This window comes from Rhinopithecus roxellana, chromosome 9 (genome assembly GCF_007565055.1).
Source record: "Rhinopithecus roxellana isolate Shanxi Qingling chromosome 9, ASM756505v1, whole genome shotgun sequence".
Lineage (NCBI taxonomy): Eukaryota > Metazoa > Chordata > Mammalia > Primates > Cercopithecidae > Rhinopithecus > Rhinopithecus roxellana.
In genome coordinates this window covers 12,309,951-12,330,803 of record NC_044557.1, presented here as the reverse complement: position 1 = coordinate 12,330,803, position 20,853 = coordinate 12,309,951, and the positions used below count along the sequence as shown (strand labels likewise).

The 20,853-nt window shown below is 39.1% G+C and overlaps 1 protein-coding gene across 1 annotated transcript in view; it reads right to left on the bottom strand.

Moving 5' to 3' along the window:
- The window catches only part of PXDNL (peroxidasin like), a 513,952-nt gene that overhangs the window by 39,208 nt on the left and 453,891 nt on the right, over nt 1-20,853 (bottom strand). Inside the window, exon 19 of the mRNA XM_030937395.1 lies at nt 18,548-18,756. Within this exon, the coding sequence (XP_030793255.1) occupies nt 18,548-18,756 (209 nt within the window). The remainder of the gene's footprint in view (nt 1-18,547; nt 18,757-20,853) is intronic.

The following is a 20,853-nucleotide window of genomic DNA, read 5'->3' as shown; positions in this document are numbered from 1 at the left end:
TGAATATTTGAAGATAAAGTTAATTTTAGCTTATAGGGACAAAGTTAAATACATCTTTCACAAATTGATCTCATTAATAATATTCAAACACAATTCTATTAAGCTGTGCTGAATGGATGCTAAGCTATTTCAAAATTGAGATTTAAAAAACTTCTTTTATATGTAACAAACCTGCACGTTATGCACATGTACCCTAGAACTTAAAGTATAATAAAAATAAAAAAATAAAAATAAATAAAAAAAACCTCCTTTTTTCAGTTAATGCTTTTCTTACATTCAACTGTGTACTGTTATTGCCACTCCTGTTTCTGTGTGCCTGACTTAACTTTGATGTATGCTTTCATATTTGACCATTCTCAATATTTTGCTTATGTATGGCCCTTGTTAATGGTATAGAGTTAAAATCTGCTTTTTAGATACATAAAGCAGTCTTTGACTTCCAGTAATTCTCTTAAGGCACTGAAATTTCAGGCACATTTGGGTCTTACAAGGATTTTAAGAATTTTGCTCTCCAATGTCTCCTTTAGACTGCACATTGTTGGTTTTCCCTAGTGATCTGCAGAGCATATATCCTGTTTACCAAATATTTTGCATTTTATGGGAACATATTTGAAACTAAACTTCATTAATTATCAATGTCATACTTTAGCAATATTAAGAATTACAAACGTAATAACGTAATGAGGATTTCCAAATTTTCTAATTTTTATCATTTATCATCATGCTTATGCTAAGTCAATTTTATCAGTAGAATTTTGACTTACTTGATTATGGCACAAACAAATGGACAATTACAAAATTTGCTGAAATAAGTAGATTGGTAACAAGGACTTGTGAATGTTGTTTAATTACACCTGCAATGCCTAAAGTATTATGCGAACACTCTTGATCCTATTGATTAGCTGATATGAAAAATTAGTTTAAATTGATGTTAAAATGTCAAGATTCTTGCATTTGTAATTCATTAGCATAAGATTCTACAAAGGAGGGTCATCAGCTACAAGACAGTTCTCATATTTACTAAAAGGCACGTTTCTAATGGGAAAATACTAAGAGGAACATATCTGATGGAAAAATACCAAGAGGCCCTACTTATCTGATGATAAAATAAACTTCTAGTATTAAGAAACCATTTTCTTAAGCAACTTGGTAAAGCCCTGCTAATGAATTGCCTAATCCTGGTACAGAAAATTTTTTCTTTCTTCTATGATATAATAGACTGTAAATAAATGCAAAATGCTGTATTTGGAAGATAACTTATTCTTAGAACTTATGAGAGGGTTATTTTCAAGGGAATGCTTTGTACTCTATGTAAAGTCAACATCATCAGTAGAGTTTGATTAATATTGTATATCACTGAACACTCATCCTGTTTTGTATCATTTCAGGGCTACTTATTTGCCCCTTTTCCAACTGTAATGTTCTCACCTTGATTTCAACAAGTTTTGCATGTAAGATATTAGGTACTAACAGACCCAAGGAGAGTGGGAGATGTCCTTATGGTGTTCTATTAAAAATAGCAAAAACTTTCAAAGACAAACCTGAGATCACTGTTGCAATGTAATTGCTTCATGAAAGCTTTATAGGAGTTGTTGAAATCTTACTTCTTCAGTAATACTTAGAAGGCATTGTATAAGTTAAGCATGAAACAACCACAGCATCATGAAATATGATGGTAATAAAATTAGTCTCATGAAATAAATTAAAGTTTAATTAGTTTACAAACATAAGCACAATTTATTTGAAAGAAAGTCATGAGCAAACCTAAATATATTTACATTTGTACATAAAATATACTGTATTTACAATTACTTGATGCTTTAAAGACAGAACTTAATGTGAAGTATGCAGCTGGAAATTACAAGACCAGATGGTTCAATAAATCCCAGTAGAAAATATACATCTGTTGACTCTTCTTGAAATTGTTTTATTTGAAGGAAGTTTTATTTAATCGAGTGGCATGGAGTCTTAGTACATCACTTATCTTGTCTTAGGAAATATCCCACCCGCCTTAGATGTAAGTTTTTAATTTCTAAAATAAATGAGGGTAAATCATTTTCTATTCCATGTTGAAGAGAATGCTTTCTATTTTATGCAAAGTCAGCTTTATCAGTAGAGTTTTGACTGATTTATGACACAAACAAATGTGTCAATTGCAGAGTTTGCTGAAATTAGTAGATTGGTAATAAGAACTTGAGAATATTATTTAATTGCATCTGTAATGCCTACAGTATTATGCAAAGACTCTTGATCTATTGATTAACTGATACTGAAAATTAGTCTAATTTGATGTTAAAATGTCAAGATTGTTGCATTTTCAATTTTTTAGCACGGGTTTCTGAAAAAGAAGGCCACCCAGCTAAAGAAAAGTTCCCATGTTTACTACTGGTGAAAGAGATAGTGAAAGAGATGTGGAGAAAATCATAGAAGGTATAACAAAAGGAAAACTAGCGATGAGGTGACATGGCGGGGTGAGGAAAACAAATGGACTTGGCAATGGGGAGTCTGAGCTCTATCCCTAGGTCTGCTAATAAATAACTGAGGGCAAATTACTTAAACCTTTCCAACTTTTGCTTCCTAATCTTAAGATGAAGTGTTGGGTTTTTAATTTTGTTTCTTAGTCAAATAATCTCTTAGGTCACCTCCAGCTTCAAAAATCTATAACTGGCTGGGCACGGTGGCCCACGCCTGTAATCCCAGCACTTTGAGAGGCCGAGGTGGGCGAATCATCTGAGGCCGGGAGCTTGAGACCAGCTTGGCCAACATGGTGAAACCCTGTCTCTACTAAAAATACAAAAAATAACTGGGTGTGGTGGCGGGTGCTTGTAATCCCAGCTACTCAGGAGGCTGAGGCAGGAGAATCGCTTGAACCCGGGAGGCGGAGGTTGCAGCGAGCCTAGACTGCGCCATTGCGCTCCAGCCTGGGTGATAAGAGTGAAACTCCATCTCAAAAAAAGAATAAAATAAAAAAAAAAAAAGAAAATCTGTACCTAAGGTAGCTAAGGAAAGAAAAGAACCTAGGAATATAATGTGAAACGTTCTATAAAGTATGTTAAGTGATATAAAATATTAAATCTCAAAGAAAATATGAAAATTTTTGCTTTATCTTTTATGCCGGTAAAATAAGATTCTTGGCTTTATCATTATATTCATTCATTTACCAATCTTGGTTACTGTGATCTTTTGATAACTATAAATTTAGCATTTGTCTCATGAGGTTTCCCTTTTCCCTTTTCCTTAAAAGCAAATCAAATCAAACAACATTTTGAATACTTGCTGCTTATAATTTCACCAGCTACGGATCTGTCGGAGCTCTCTTGGTTCCTCATCTTTTCTTAATATTTTCAGTGGGCACTTACTGTTTCCTAGGCCTTACCTACAGCACTGAATTATTATGTTTCTGCTGGCTAAAAGAACAATAACTCCAATGAAGCAGCTGATTCATCTGATAATTATCCCCAAAACCACCCTACTGTTTATATAAACTCTGAGTCAACTTGTAAGTTGTTTTGCCATAATTTGGACACTGTCAGTGGAATAGCATTTTCTCATGTACCTAGAAAAATAAAAAACCCTCCTCATGTACAACAAGCAACACAATCTTTCGCCAGAATATCCCATTATTTGAAGCAGAATATAGTCTCATTATCCTTACCAGTATTAATCCTTCCAGAGTGCTGTATTAATGAGCTAAGTTATAAGTGTACTGGTTTTCTCCTACATATCTTGTACCAAAGACATCCATTCACCTGAGGCAAGAGTACACACAGAAGCAGCACAGAATTCCTGGCTTGCCGCTGCCATGTTTCTACATTCTCTGGTACTACTGATAGCAATTCCTGTGCAAACACAGCATTCCGGGAATGACTTCCAGTAAAATGCTGGGTGGCCAATGATAAATGATTCTACAGAGAATATCAAGAAGTGGTTCCTGAAGGAGGTCATCTGAGCAGATAGTATCTGATGTGGCTTCTTCGGATGCATTTGCACATATTTTTTCACACATATTTAGATGCAACTTGCTCATATTGACAAAACCGTAGTCAGTATACACACACAATGGAGAGTATAAATCTATGTATCAAAATAACATGGGCAGAGAAATTAACTCACAAGGTAAAAGCAAAAAGTTGGCAACCCCAGAGTGGAACAAATAGGATGCCTAGGGAAGAAAAAATCCCTAACTTTTTTGGAGATTAACCACATGATTTTTATTTTTTCCTCATGGAGGGCTTGTAGGTTTATTTTTGAGTAGGAAAGACATATGTCAGATTGGACAATTCTGTCAATATCCACAACATACCTTTAAAGCTATGCTTACTTCTGGGGATCACACTTTAATAAAGACCTTGATGAATTATAATGTTCTGAAAGAAAAACAGATTAGCAAAATCAGAATAATGAAGCAACGCTAAATCATGCAGCATGAAGAAACTAGGGAGTTTAGGGTGAATGGTGTCTGTTTAGTGCAAAAGAAAAAAGTCATTATAGAAAAGAAAGTCATCTTCAAAGGAAAAGTGTAATGTCATACCGAAGGAGAATTAGAATTATCCCACGTTTCTCCACAAGGTGAAAAAGGCCAAATAGAAACCTGTTATGATAAGTTTCATCTTAGTATAAGATTAATAATGAAACCTAATGAATTATTTTTAAATGAAATAGATTGCTCAGACCATGTGGGCTCAGAGCCTATGGGATTTCATCTTCTCTCTTCCCAGGCTAAAAGACAGGAGGGGGCCAGATGAAACAGTAAACAGGTAGTACCAGTTTTGCTTTTTACTTACGATAATCCTGAGGATCCTTCTAAGAGCTTTTTCGTCTTCAAAGAAATCAGTATTTTAGAACTGAATTCTAGGTCACCCCTTAGCTTCCAATCAAAACTGGTTTACTCAGACCTTGTGTCGGTACATTCCTAGCTCCCACAATAGTGTGAAAAAATGATTAAACAGGATCTTCTGTGACCTTGAACAACCAGATATGCTGGATAATGCTGTCAGACAGGAAAGCTCACATGCCTGTGCTGTCCCCAAAGAGCTCAGGCCTTGGTCAGCATGCACCTCCACCAAAGACAAGAGGAAGAATCTCCCCTGGCCCTTACATGAGGCCCTCATCACAGGATGCTCATTGCAGCATGCGGACACTGAGCTCACAGGGATTCGGGAGCATGGTGCCCTGAAGATGAGCACCCCAAAGATGGGTCTTCTTCCCCTCCCCCACAACCCCAGGGGACAGGCCTCCCCTGGGCAGGTGGCATAGGAACATAGAGGCCACAGTGTGCTTGAGAGGAGAGGGAAGCCCTGGGGAAGAATGCAGCACAGAGTCCTCCTGAAGGCCACAGCCCTGGGGGAGCCATGCCCAGCCCTCCCCAACTGAACTCAGAGCAGCTCTCCTCTGAAAGGACTTCATGTTCAGATTTCTGAGGTTGCTCCGAGAGCTTCTGCCCTCAGAGCATGCAGCGTGTCTCCACTTCTCAGAAGGCCAAGAATGAACTGAATAAGTGGGTTGTCTTCCTGCTCTAGCCTAGGGGAGGCTGATGTCATAGCCCAGCCCAGTGAACCTGTCTCCTTCTGCTAGGTTTCTGCCATGGAGATAACCTTGACAACTTGAGCCAAGATAAAAAAGTCACTGTCCATGAAAGGGTCCTGAACTGTCATCAGAGAGAGGAGCCACTTTCTCAGTGAAAACATGACCCAAGGGACAGAGATGACAAAAGCACATCTGTTTAAAATAGTAACAATAATAAATATTAATAATACAAGTAGTTAGGCATTTCTGATGCTGCAAATGACGCCCTAAAACTTAAACAGATGATGTTGGAACTAAGAAGTTAAATAGATAAATTTAAAAGGAGATTGATCTCTGTTGAGACTGATTGGTGAATTTGATGTAAGTGATCATGTGCAAAAAATATGTCAGAGCATTTAGCAAAAATATAAAAGAGAGTAATATGAAGGAAAAGAAAAGAGACTTGGGGGGTAGAACTAATGCTCAAATAAAGAATGTTTCAGAAGGAAAAAAAAATATTTGGAGGATACATACAGATACACAGTAATTAAGGAAATATATGCTATAAATTTCCCCTTGTTGAAGAAATATGAAAATCTGTGAATTGAAATTGTTCCCTAAGTTTGACACTGGATTGATAAGGAAAGTTACATCTAAGCATATTCTGCTCGAATTCTAAACAAAAGATCTTACAGAATCCCATTAAAAAAGAATTAGAGACACCTATTTAAGCAAGGGAAAAAGTCCAGATTGGCACCTATCACACCTATCCTTCCAATTGCAATATAAGATGCTAGAAATCAGGGAAGGAACACTGGCAAAGAGTAGGAAAGATCACAGTCCAGGAATCCTGTGCAAGTAAGATGTTCTTCACTGTTCAGCAGGAAAAAGATACTTGAGCATAAAATATTATTTGCAGAATACTTTACACAAGTACTCAATTTGAAAGCTTTACTTGATAGGCCACTTTAGGAAAAGAGAAAAGAAAAAAAAAACCAATGAGTAGTAAAGGCAAGCATTTTCCACCTATATATGCACACACCTATACATGTGTACTCTTACTCTTGTGTATCCTGAATATGTATATATCTATACAGGAATGTACACAACCTTTCATGTATATACTTTTGTGTACACATATAAACATATCCATACATGTTTACAAATATACATGTACACACTAATGCATGTACACACATCTACATATACATACTCATACATGCTTATACATACAGTACCTATTCATGCACATGACTGTACATGTACATATGCATACTTAAATATGCATATATCATACATACACATAGCTATACATGCCTATGCTATACATACATCTACATGTACATGCTTATGCATACACATGTATATATGTACACAACTACACATGCACACACCCATATGTATACACACTCATGCATGCACACACCTATCCATGTACAGTTATATACACACATACATACACATGTTGTTAAGTTTAGCCCAAAGCTACCTCCTTACATATTTTAAGTTCAGCCTAAAGGTTTTTCCAGACATAGTGAACTGTAACCTAACTGGATGTGTAAATAGACTGTAGTTTACACTTGTGTCAATCACTAAGTTTTGGCCAATCAAAGGCAGCCAACTGTTCAAACTGTGTTCAATAATGCAAACGCTGGTCTGGAACCAATCTGGCTGTTTCTGTACCTCACTTCTGTTTTCTGTACATCAGTTCTCTTTTTCTGTCAATAAATCTTCCACCACATGACTGTGCTGGAGTCTCTGAGCCTACTCTGGCTCAGGAGTCTTCCTAATTAACAGATGGTGTCAGAAGTGGGACCTGAAGTAGCACTTCCCCTGATGCCCAGGAGTAACAAGTGATCAAGTGAGGTCCCTGCCAGGCCCACTGTAGTCCTTGCTCTCTCACAACAGCTGGGGATCCTGGTAAATTCTCTCTCAGATTCCAAAGCTCCACAGATTTGTTTTTAGCTCTCTGAGTTTGTTTGAGCAATTTTTTATCTGAACTGGGTTCAGAAAACACAACAGAAACTGGACTGATGCAGAATCACATTGAATCTGATATTAACTTGCTTGGATCCAGTAGAGGCCTCTTATGTCTGACAGAAAGTGATAATAAATGGATATATTGCAGGAGGTGTAAATTTCAGCTTTTGGAAATTCACAAAGATTTTTGTGTTCTACTGCTTCCTAGCACTTTTATTTTTTTTGTGTGCTTAGGTAGGAAAAAAAATCATTAACTAAGTTGATCAAGGAGATCTGATAGCCAAAGCCAAGATGTAAGCTAAAAAGGAGATCCTTAGTTTCTAAAGAACTGAATAATCCACCTTCCAGCTATGCCTACATTTTCATGTATAAATATCAACTCTGGAAGCAGCAAACACTTATAGAAGTGGTAAAATCTAACTAAAGGTAATTTAAAATTAGAATGGAATGTTCCAAATGAATAACACCACACTTTAAGCAGTGAATCTGAAAATGAGAATTCCTGGCCAGGTGCGGTGGCTCACGCCTATAATCTCAGCACTTTGGGAGGCCAAGGCAGGCGGATCACTTAAGGTCAGGAGTTCGAGACCAGCCTGGCCTATATGGTGAAACCCCCATCTCTGCTAAAAATACAACAATTAGACAGATGTGACAGTGGGCACCTGTAGTCCCAGCTACTTTGGAGGCTGAGACAGGAGAATTACTTGAACCCCAGGATCTTGCCACTGCACTCCAGCCTGGGCAACACAGTGAGATTCCATCTCAAAAAAAAAAAAAAAAAAGAAAAGAAAAAGAAAAGCAGAATTCTTGAATTAGTCTCATTTAGGGACACCTATTGATAGGCAGAAGCTTCTAAAAAGATGTTATTATTTTTACTATTTTTTAAAAGACTTTTTGTACATGGAAAATAAAAAGTTTAAGAGACTAATTGATAAGAAAATATCTATTAACCTTTTGGTTTAGTTATTATTCTTCCCCAAAGGCAAAAAGAAAGCTATCCCAAAGTGTTTACAAAAGATAAGACCTTCACTAAAGTAGACTGTCTTCTTTCTCACAGCTATCCATGCTGAATCCAGTCATGGAAAATGCTTTCTTTGCCCTATTCCTTAATGGGCTCCATGCTGAACTCAGTAATTTCAGCTAAGAAACAGTAGTTAAGTTAGAAAGAACACCCATGGAACTAAAATATGCCTTTCTGGAATTTAACTGGCTATCTTTAAACCTTTTTGTAAAAGAAATCTACATTTATAAAGGAAATCTGCATCTTTAAGGATATCTGCCTGTGTACATTAGAAATTCTTGCCATTGTTTTCAATTTACATGACAAGTCAAACATTTTTTAAAGTGCTTTTCATACTATCTTGTCTTAACTGAACTTTTACTTTCACTATTTTTTCCTTGGTTTGAGCTGATGATACAATATTTAGGCCTAAAGTCTTAGCTCTGTGCTGTCGAAATACAGATTTTCTTGTTTGGCTTGGGAGTTGGCCCTTTAGAAGTACGGATTTGGAGTTGCCTGGCTGGAGGTTGCTTAGGGCAATGAAGCATGTGATTGAAAAAGGGATAGTCTAAAGAGAGAAAGTGAAAATTATTTATAAGCTAGCTTTATGAAAGCCAGAAGATCTGTTTCTGTCTGTGTTCATATGTCTACTATATATGTTAAGTGTATGTGATAAGATTTGGTAAATAAAATTTGTTTTTAAATTGTTGGCAAAATATGAATGGTTTCAAAATTGTCAGTTAAATATAAGTAGGTACTTGTTTGATTTGACTGTGAGCTTATGGTTTGGTTTTGAGAGTCTGGATTTGGTGATCTGGACAGATGGCCATGGTGAAGCCTGGGGATAAGTTCTCAGTTCCTAGAACAGCACCCACAAGCCAGGATCAAGCCAAACATGGCCCATTCTTCCCTGGCCCAGTTTTACCTCCTGGCTTCTCTGGAAGGGGTTGTATCCTCCAGTCATCCTCCTCACAGCTGTTTTCTGGCCTGACTTCTGCATCAGGCATGGAAATTCAGGACTTAGACAGGCATTGCCCTTCATAGTCCTCCTGGGTGCCACGTGGCTAAATGGCATATGGGGGAAGACATTAGGGAAGGTACCTGGACGAAGACAGTGAAAGTACTGTAGTAGGATAAGTCACAGACAAAATCCCTCAGACACCAAGTTAAAGAAGAAAGGGCTTTATTCTGCTGGGAGCTTCAGCAAGACTCACGTCTCAGAAACAGAGCTCTCCGAGTGAGCAATTCCTGTCCCTCTTAAGGGCTTAAAACTCTAGGGGTCTGCGTGAGAGGGTTGTGATCAATTGGGGGTGTAATTCCGGTGTAAAACAACAAAAGTGAAAAAGGAGCAAGCAGGGGGTATGTGACTGGGGGCTGCATGCACCAGTAATTAGAATGGAACAGGAAAGGGATTTTCACAGTGCTTTTCCATACAATGTCTGTAATTTATAGATAACATAGACAATTAGGTCAGGGGTCGATCTTTAACTACCAGGCCCAGGGTGTTGCGCCAGACTGTCTACCTGTGGATTTCATTTCTGCCTTTTAGTTTTTGCTTCTTCTTTCTATGGAGGCAGAAATTGGGCAGAAGATAATATGAGGGGTGGTCTCCTCCTTTAGTACCTAGGGGAAGACATTTTCAGTGCATGTTTTCCGATTGTATGAAAGCTTTCCCATGCACAAGGGCTGAGGTTATAACAGTAGCTAAAAGATTATTCCTGGAGAAATAGCCAGAGATAGGATACTTATTTCACTGGACAAGTTATAAAACAGTTAAGCAAGGTATTATAGATACTATAGTACTGGGCAAAGCTAACTGAATTGACTGAATTGTTTTGGTCAAAGGTATTGTAGATTAATGACAATCAGACCCACTTCCGGTGTAAAACATAAGTTGACACCTTTATTATATCATTGAAAGGCCTATCCCCCTAATAATACAGTGTCATATACCTTCTACTAATAAACTCTAACATAACTAAATGCTGCAAAGCCTTAATGCACTATGTCAAGGTGTATTTTCACAAGGTAAAGAAAGCTTTATATGGTGATCTGACTGAGGACAATCAATCCCTTCACAATCTAGAACCTGAAGACTGAACCTTCTGAGAACAACATCAGCGTTGGCCTTTGCCATCACATTGTAGCAAAACTTTGAGACCTTGAACCTTGGGTTCATGACCTCACAATTCAGAAGGTCCCCTTCACACTCTTACAAATGTATTCCCACTGGAAACTTTAAGGTAAAGCTAACCAGGAAAAATTCTCCCCAGAAGAAGATGACACCATTGATATGGGTAGCTTTTTCACCAGATCGAGAATCAAGACTTATCTGCTATCATAAGACTCTTATCTTTCTATTTTTTTCATTGCTTATACTTCTATGAACAACAAAAGTGAAAAAGGAGACTGTTGTGTGGACTCATGGGGTATACTTTAATTTTGTGAAAAATATTGAAGCCAGCCTTATACATAGACAACTTTATGCTTTGATAGATGGAAGATGAAGGGCCAGTGTAAGCGAGAAATGTTCATGGTACATTTGTTGTCTCATAATCAGTCAGAAACAGAACATTGATACCCTCCTAATCTTAACCTACATCATAGGTTAAAGAGAACATTGCTGCCACAGGTTATGGAGAAAATTAATAGGAAGCCTTCACTCTTCCAAATGGGCATCTTTTATTAAGTTTCTTTTTCCATGGTTTGGAGTAAATGAAGCAATGATTAGAAATTTATCCCTCATGATAGGCTCTTATAGCAGATAATACTGTAAATGCTATGTTATACAATAGACTTTTTTTTTCTTTATTTTATTTTAGAGATGAAATCTTGCTTTGTAGCCCAGGCTGCAGTGCAGTGGCACGATCTCGGCTCACTGAAACCTCTGCCTCCTGGGTTCAAACAATTCTCTTGCCTCAGCCTCCCGAATAGCTGGGATTACAGGCACCCACCACCACACTCAGTTAATTTTTGTGTTTTTAGTAGAGATGGGGTTTTACTGTGTTAGCCAGCCTTTCCTGGAACTCCTGGCCTCAAGTGATCTGCCCGCCTTGGCCTCCCAAAGTGCTGGGATTACAGGATTGAGCCACTGTGCCCAGCCGGTTATACAACAGACTTTAAATGCTCCTGTGAAAGTTGTGCTAAATAATAAAATTGCTCTAGATTACTTAATGGTAAACAGAGAAGTGTCTGTGCGGTTGTTGGCACTTCTTGTTACCCATGAAGAAATACATCACATCAGATATTATAGAGATTCAGTTGTAAGGAATTAATGAGCAGGCTCCTTGGTTAAAGTGAGTAGATTCTTTACCTAGCACATTCTTTGACCTATTTGATTTTATTTGGTTGGTTTGGTTTACGGGACCCCAGGTAAGGAGCATATTCCAAGCTCTTGGTATTATCCTCCTGATAATCATAACAGCAGTCTCCCTGCTGCATTGTATTCTCTCAAAAATTTTAAACATTTGCATGCAACCATCTGTAGAATGTCAAATGGCCTTTCTTCAACTGGAATGACAAAAACTCAAAGAAACATGTGACCATGAGAACATCGTAGCCTATGAATGATATGCTGAGACAGAAAACCCAAAATGATGGTAACTGAGAGTGGTGATAAAGCCCTAAGTATTGGTCACACACTCACCTATGTGAGAACCTTACCAAAAAGGGAGAGGAGGCTTTAAACAAAATTATGGGAGGTCATTCTTTTGGACTGAGCTCCTGCACTAGGCCCCAACAAACCAGACAAAAACAAAATGGAGGCACTTATGCTAAATGCAACATAACCAAACTGAAACTTTAAGGAAGGAGATAGGTCCTAAAATGATCATTTTCCCCCCCTGTAAACAGCAGATTCCAACAAAAGAAGGTTGCCCCTACTCTAACCCTCATGCACACACAAAATTACTTGACATTTAGGATGATGATAGAGTGACATTAATTCCTGAAGTTTTGGTCTATCTCCCAAAGTTGAGAGGATGACCAGAAGTAATTGCTAAATTAAGTTTAGCCCAAAGCTGCCTCCTTACAAATTTTAAGTTTGGCCTAAAGATGTCTGGGCATAGTGAACCTGACTGGAAGTGCAAACAGACTGTAATCAACTCTTGTACCAGGTGAGCCTCATAATCAGTTGGCCAATCAAAGGCAGCCAACTGTTCAAATTGGGTTCAAATAAGGCAAAACCCGAACTGTGACCAATTTGGCTGTTCCTGAACCTCACTTCTGTTTTCCATACATCGTTTCTCTTTTTCTTTTTTTTTTTTTTTTTTTTTTTTTTTTTTTTTTTTTTTTTTTGAGACGGAGTCTCGCTTTGTCGCCCAGGCTGGAGTGCAGTGGCCAGATCTCAGCTCACTGCAAGCTCCGCCTCCCGGGTTGACGCCATTCTCCTGCCTCAGCCTCCCGAGTAGCTGGGACTACAGGCGCCCGCCACCTCGCCCGGCTAGTTTTTTGTAGTTTTTTAGTAGAGACGGGGTTTCACCGTGTTAGCCAGGATGGTCTCGATCTCCTGACCTCGTGATCCGCCCGTCTCGGCCTCCCAAAGTGCTGGGATTACAAGCTTGAGCCACCGCGCCCGGCCCGTTTCTCTTTTTCTATCCATAAAACTTCTTCCACCATGTGGCTGTGCTGGAGTCTCTCTGAGCCTGCTCTGGCTCAGGAGACTGCCCTTTGTCAATTAAAGTCTGTGAAATTCAATTTGTCTGAGATTTTTAACAACGTACATATCTGTATGTGTACACACCTATACTTGTATACAGACATAGATGAAACATTTTATGTATTTATGTATATAATGCATATGCAAATAATGGGAAAAATAAATAAGGCTAATTTGAAAAGGGAGGCTCTAAATAACGGTAAATGAAGTAACTAAATTAAAGAAAGTCCTCACATTAATGAAGCCCACTGTACACTAGGACCTGATGGTAGGCGGTGCACAGGGAGAAGGAGCAGCACAGATGAAATGCAGCAGCTACTTTGTTACAGAGAGGACCAAGGGACTGAAAGAAATCTACTTAAGCATAAAAAATTCAAATAAGCCAGGCGCAGTGGCTTACACCTGTAATCCCAGCACTTTGGGAGGTCAGGAGTTTAAGACCATCCTGGTCAACATGGTGAAACCCCGTCTCTACTAAAAGTACAAAAATTAGCCAGGTGTGGTGGTGGGTGCCTGTAGTCCCAGCTACTCTGGAGGCTGAGGCAGGGGAATCACCTGAACTCGGGAGGTGGAGGTTGCAGTGAGCCAAGATCGCGCCACTGCACTCCAGCCTGGCGACAGAGCAAGACTCCGTCTAAAAAAAAAAGAAAAGAAAAGAAAGAAATTCACATAAGAGGAAGCAAGTACGTTGCTGCTGGGTAAATGATGAAACCGTTTCAATTTAGTGGTAAGCCTGGGATGTTCACCCTCACCATTGTTAACACATAGCATTTGCAGAGAGCTCATACAGATCGATTAAAGGACAAAGACCATGAACACACAATGCACACAGCCAATCCTCAAAACCAAAAACCATGGAAACAGCTGTTTAAACATACTAACAGAGAAATGAAAATTAAAATGAGCTTGAGATAATTAAGTTTTTACTCACTGCACTATCAAAAAACCGAGGACTATATTACCAATTGCTGGTCGGGAAATAAAGTGGGTATTAATATAATTGTTTGTGGAATCGTCATGTTTATCTTTTTAGAAATAAATATGACAACACTTTTTTTCATTAAAAAGCCTATATCCTGTACCTCAGCAACTTTACTTTGGGAGTTCTATAAGAACCTAGCCTATGGAAATATAAGTCCTGATATGCAAAGTATGACTGTATAAATGTTGGTATATACAATTCTATCCATTAAACACTAAGCAATATTTTAAAGGAATTACTTATATAAGAAATACATAGAATGACTTGAGGAAATTTATAAAAACAATGCACGACAATGAAAGTAGTTAAGGGCAGAAAGGAAAATAAAAACACCACGCTGTTTTAGAATGGTCTCTAGTTTCTGTGAAGAGAAACTGAAATTCATGGGTTAAAAACTGTGGGTAGGGCCAGGTGCAGTGGCTCATGCCTGTAATCTCAGCATTCTGGGAGGCTGAGATGGATGGATCACCTGAGGTCGGGAGTTCGAGACCAGCCTGACCAACACGGAGATACCTTGTCTCTACTAAAAATACAAAAATTAGCCAGGCTTGACGGTGCATGCCTGTAATCCCAGCTACTCAGGAGGCTGAGGCAGGAGAATCGTTTGAACCCAGGAGGCAGAGGTTGCGGTTAGCTGAGATCACGCCATTGTACTCTAGGCTGGGCAACAAGAGCAAAACTCCACCTCAAAACAAAACAAAACAAAACAAAAACAGTGGATAACAAACTTCTTCATTGAACATAATAAATGACATGAAAAATGCAAACCAAATCCTTAACACCCCAACTTTTTCCAGTTTGATTACCCATACAAGCCCATAGTCTTACAGCTAAGTGACACAAATCCCAGCTCCATTATTTAGATCTCATGCCTTCTACCTTCAAAGAATAACAAGATATAATGATGTAAATCTTGATTGTATTTATATTATCACTGTTTAAACAGACTCAGAGCCCATTTCAATGTGTTTAGGAATTTAGGAGAAGAGTTTCTCCAGGTTTTTAAAAAAATGTAGTTAAATTTGGAAGATGCTGATATCAGTATTAACCAGTAGGCTATTATTCGTGGGAAACAAAAATGAAAAAAAAAAAAATAGCCCTGTTGAAAATAAAATTATTCTATAAAAGCAACATAAAGAGCTGAGGGTCAATTTAATCATACATTTCATTCTAACAAAATGAACCACTAGGACTGCTTGGAGTGGCCCTTTACATCCCAAATGGAGGTCTCTATTTTACTCTAGGATAATGCTAGTTAAAACAACTAAATCCGCTGGGCATGGTGGCTCATGCCTGTAATTACAGCAATTTGGGAGGCTGAGGTGGGCGGATCACTTGAGATCGGGAGTTCAAGACCAGCCTGGCCAACATGGTAAAACCCTGTCTCTACTAAAAATACAAAAATTAGCCAGGCGTAATAGTGTGGGCCTGTAATCCCAGCTACTTGGGAGGCTGAGGCCGGAGAATCACTTAGAACCCAGGAGGCAAAGGTTGCAGTGAGCTGAGATTGCACCACTGCACTCTAGCCTAGGCGACAGAGACAGACTGTTTCAAAATCAATCAGTCAATCAATCATTTAAGCACCATTGCTTATTTTAATCTGAGAGTGAGATTAGCAAAAGAGAGGAAAGAAATCTATTAATACAACATGAATGAACACACAACAAAGGCAAGTGTACTGAGTAGTGACATAGTTTCTAGGTCTTTTAACACACCTTCTCTGTCTGGGAAATTCACAACTTCAGGTCTCAGGGATGGACTCAGTGGAGTCAAACCAGCACTTCTCAACTGCCTTAATTAACTCAAACCATTAAAATGTATACCCTATCTGAAACTACGGAGCCACAGTCTAGAAACTAGTTCCTCAGAGATCTGAGTGTTTCAGCATGCCCCTAATCTACATAGAGCAATGTTTCTGTTAATTGGTAAGTGTAAGAAGCCCATCCCATAAGAAAGTGGTCCACTTTTGAGCAGTTACTAAACACCTTTTTTTTAAGCCACTCATTTTAAACTGTCTTTTAATTTTTCTGAAAAATCCATGCTTGTTAGTCAAAAAGTACACACAAAAAAAATACACGTGTATCCATTTGTAATGGTTCTCATTATAAACATTACATTATGGTTGGAACTACATAAGATATATTCATATCCTTAGGTAATTTTGTTACTGACATGACTTCTGAGCATTTTTATAGTGCCATAAAAAAAAAAAAAACACTGTATTTTTGTGTCCAATTAAGTAGCAGATGTTTACTACTGGCTTATTCATTTCCAGAGATTTTTTAAAGACACTCACAGAGAAAGAGTATTATTATTCATTGGGACCACAGATCTTGATAAGAACACTGCATAAACCCCAACCCACTCCTGGTCTGTTACATCCTTGCATTGCATTTTCCATAACAAATGTTGCCCATAGCAGACGCATTACCATTTAAATAACCAGAGGAGCCCTCCTCCTCTGAGTCTTCAACGTGGAACAATGGCAATGGAGGGAGGGCAGCAGAGGAACCGCCCTTGGTGGGGACCTGCTTGCTGTCTCTGTGCCATGCACCTACCCTACAGGTGCTACCAGGTGGTGGTGGGCACAGAGGAAAGAGCCGAGTCCTTCAGGTCAGCTGTGGGACCTTAGAAAACGTATTTAGTTTCCAGGAGCCTTATTTTCCTCATATGTAAACCAGGGATAATAACACCCACCTTGAAAGACTCAGGACAATTATATGAGCTAAGTGTTTCCATGAATCACCTATCACATGGCCAGAGGTGAGAAGAGCTAGAAATGGTATGTGTCAGTATAAGGGGCACCCAGCCCTGGCCTCTACACGGAGCCATTGCTTCCTTGCAGGGCACCACTCTGGTCATCACAGCCCACACCCTGCCATGCCATCTATCTCTCCCTCTGCTCACCAGGCCCTATGCCCCATCCCAGGGACATTGGAAAGAAGCAAAGGAGTGTTAGTAGTTGCCATTAATATAGTTTGTATACTGTTCCCTGTTCCCCCAACATTCTGAAGAGGGGGGACTATTTCATTATTCCTGGATTTAATCACCAAGAACTTGAGGTAAGGGAAAGAATGCCACCCTCACCACAGTACCACATTCCTTTTTGCTGTGTCCAATAAAGCACCACCGCAGTGAAAAAGACAACCTTGACTCAGGTGTCATTGAGTCTGGCTCTGTCACCCAGGCTGGAGGCACGATCTGGACTCACCACAACCTCTGCCTCCAGGGTTCAAGTGATTCTCCTGCCTCAGCCTCCCAAGTAGCTGGGATTACAGGTGCCCACCACCACGCCTGGCTAAATTTCATAATTTTAGTGGAGACAGGGTTTTGCTATGTTGGCCAAGCCTGTCCTCAAGCAATCCACCCACCTTGGCTTCCCAAAGTGCTGGGATTACAGGTGTGAGCCATCGCACGCAGCCAGTATTCTATCACGCTTCTAGCAGTGGCTTTCAATTCCGCACCCCCCCCTCCCCCGCCGCCCGACCACAAATCTCTAGTACTACTTAGCTACTCAGAATGATCATTTCAGTCCTAGAGAACATCAGAACTCCCAGACCCATGGCCACTACATGGAGCAGGTATGAACCTGTGGTGGCACTTGTGTCGTTGGCGTCCAGAGGAGCTCCAAGTATCCTCCCTGTGACAGACACCTGTGACATCTTACCCGTGAAGACGTCAGCATGTTCTGCTTGAGAACCATCAAGTCCTCAGTTCACCTCCAGGTTTCAACAAACGATACATCTTTTCTCTGGCCCTGTCTCTACCACTTACTCATATTTGGACTTTGAGAAAGTCATCTAATATTTTTGAGCCATACTTTCATCAAAGGAGAAAGAAATCCACATTTCTAAAGGGATATTGTGAGAACAAAACAGATGCTTATAGAAGCACCTTAGGGAAAGTTTGGTTCATAAACAGTGATGTTGTAGATACCACCAATTCTGTTGTGCCATTAGGGAAAGTTTTTTCCTGACTCTATCAAAATTTCTTTGTACTTCCAGTGAGCACTACTGCCACATCTTATAAAGAATGAATAGTCTAAGTTAGCCAAGTTACTATCAACTTTCATTTCTCTCTTGTTAGATGAACACCAAGAAGTAGATATAGTCAGTACCAAGCGATTGGCGTTTGATCTTTGGTGCAGAAATCTGAAATGCAGTAAGAAGGCAGAGGCCAGTTTTGCCAGCAAGTGTCCCCATTCTAACAAGGTTAATGCGGAATGGAAGAGGCTGGGCAGGTTGGGAGCCTCTGTTTTTCCTGGTGTCCACCCCTTCATCATCCATCAGATTTCCAAAAGGAAAGTTCTGTGTTGTTGGCTTTTTGTGTATCTTTGTTTAAATCACATCTTTGACACTGAAAACAATTCAAGTGCATGAACATGCACATCAATCCAGATCGCACTCATTGCATTATTACTGACCTGCACAGCAGTCTTGCCACACTCGCAGGTCCACCTTTGGGATCTCACTGCAGCTCAGGTAATCCTGTGGGTATTCTGCCTTTACAAAGACATCAGCCTGCACTTGCTGAATACTGTCACCATTGTCACAAAGCACTCGGCCCAGGGACGCCTGCTTCAGCTGAGTGAGTTGTGCCGGGGTAAATACTCCAGGATTTTCATACCAGAACCTGATAGCCAACAAAGAAAGCATTGTCGTGGGTCTGTGGCCTGAGAACTCTGCTGCATGTCAAACAGCCACAATGCACCAAGAAGAGCTCAACATAAAAGACTCATACTGAAAGGATTATGCTTGTTCTCCAACTGAGTATCCTTTTAATTCCCTCCAATATTTACAACATTCTTAAATCCCATGCTTCCAAACTGTCATCACTTTCTACCTCAAGCTTTACAAAAGGATTCAAAGGAAAGTTTTCTAAGGTTTTCTCCCAAAAAAGAAAAGTCTATTATTACATTTTTAAATTTTTCATATATATATTTATGTATTTATTTATTTTGAGATGGAGTCTCACTCACTCTGTAGCCCAGGCTGGAGTGCAGTGGCAGGATCTCAGCTCACCGCAACCTCCACCTCCAGTGTTCAAGCAACTCTCCTGCCTCAGCCTCCCGAGTAGCTGGGATTACAGGCTCCTGTCACCATGCCTGGCTAATTTTTATATCGTTAGTAGAGACGGGGATTTGCCATGTTAGCCAGACCAGTCTCAAACTCCTGGCCTCAAGTAATCTGCCCACCTCGGCCTCCCAAAGTGTTGGGATTACAGTCATGAGCCACCGCACCTAGCCCTATTGCTACATTTAAATTCTATGAACTAACCTTAGAAATTGTCTGAGCAAGGTAATATTAATATGTTTGCCTACAAAGAGAGTACCACTTTCGATAATTAATATATACTATTTGGTTATATCTATCAATTAACTAGAATAAGCACATTCAATTTTAAATGAAAGGATACGATCAATTTTAAATAAAAGATTAAAGTCAATATTTGAGTTAATTCAGTAAAGTCAATCCTTGGGTTTAATCATTCAGTAAATATTTGAATACCATAGGCCAAGCACTTTTTTATACTGGGTATAGAACAGGAAATTAAGATGGTAAGCAAAAGGACTTCTTACCACTCTCTTGATGTTATGGACTGAGCTGTGTCCCCCTAAAATGTATATGTTAAAGTCCTATGCCCCAGTACCTTTGAAGGTGACTCTATTTGGAGATAGGGCCTTTACATAGGTATTTCAGGTAAAAATAGATCATATGGGTGAGCCCTAACCCAATATGACTGGTGTCCTTATAAGAAAAGGAAATGTGGACATAGATACAGACCAATGACCAAGTGAAGACCCAGAGAGAAGATGCTATCTACAGGGTGGAAGAGACACCCTAGTAGGAATCAACTCTGCTGATGCCTTGATCAGCATCTAACCTCCAGAATTGTGAAAACAAAAAATTTCTGTTGTTTAAGCTATCCAGGCTGTGTGACTTTGTTACAATAGCCTTGCAAACTAATATATATGGGGAAGACAGCTTACCCCCCAAACTGAAGCTTTTTCAATTATTTTCAGTCTTTGACTACACGTATTCTTAAACTATTGCCAATTGAGCATATTAACCCAATTGTGTTGGTAAAGAAATTCAATGTTAAAAATGATTTTAAGGAAATATACTATTAATTGTTACCAATGTGCAATAAAGGGAATTAAGTCCTTTGCTACTTTCTCTATAATTTCTAAGTGGAAGAGATTTGAAAGGAAATTTAAAGAATAATTTTTATTGTAATTTTAATTAAAAACTAAGCTCTGGGCTTTGTTTCAAGTCTTATATATATTATCTCTGCAATACTATAAAAGGTTATATTGTCAAAGAGATTTACAAGATTCCTAGATCTTACTCAACACTAAGCTTTACTAATGATTCAGAAGATACCATGCCCTGGAACATACTGGATCCCAAGCAATAGAAGAGCACATGTCCACTCAGGAGAGGATGCTTAGGTTTGTGTTTCCTGGTTTTTATTCATGGTTAGTTTTGGAACAGTAAAGAGATTACATGACTAACTTACATTCTCCAGCCTGCTATTTCCCATTATTTCATGATTAAATTTATTTACAATGAACACTTTAGATAAATCAAGAAATTTTACAGAAGAGTTCCCTGTTATCTTTCCACTCGTAAATGCCCTCATAATGTAATTTTATAAGGAGATCTGGTCTAGGGTCAGCAGGTCTTCCTCCATGAGAATGAAGGGAGGGAATCTCAAGGCTGCTCTCAA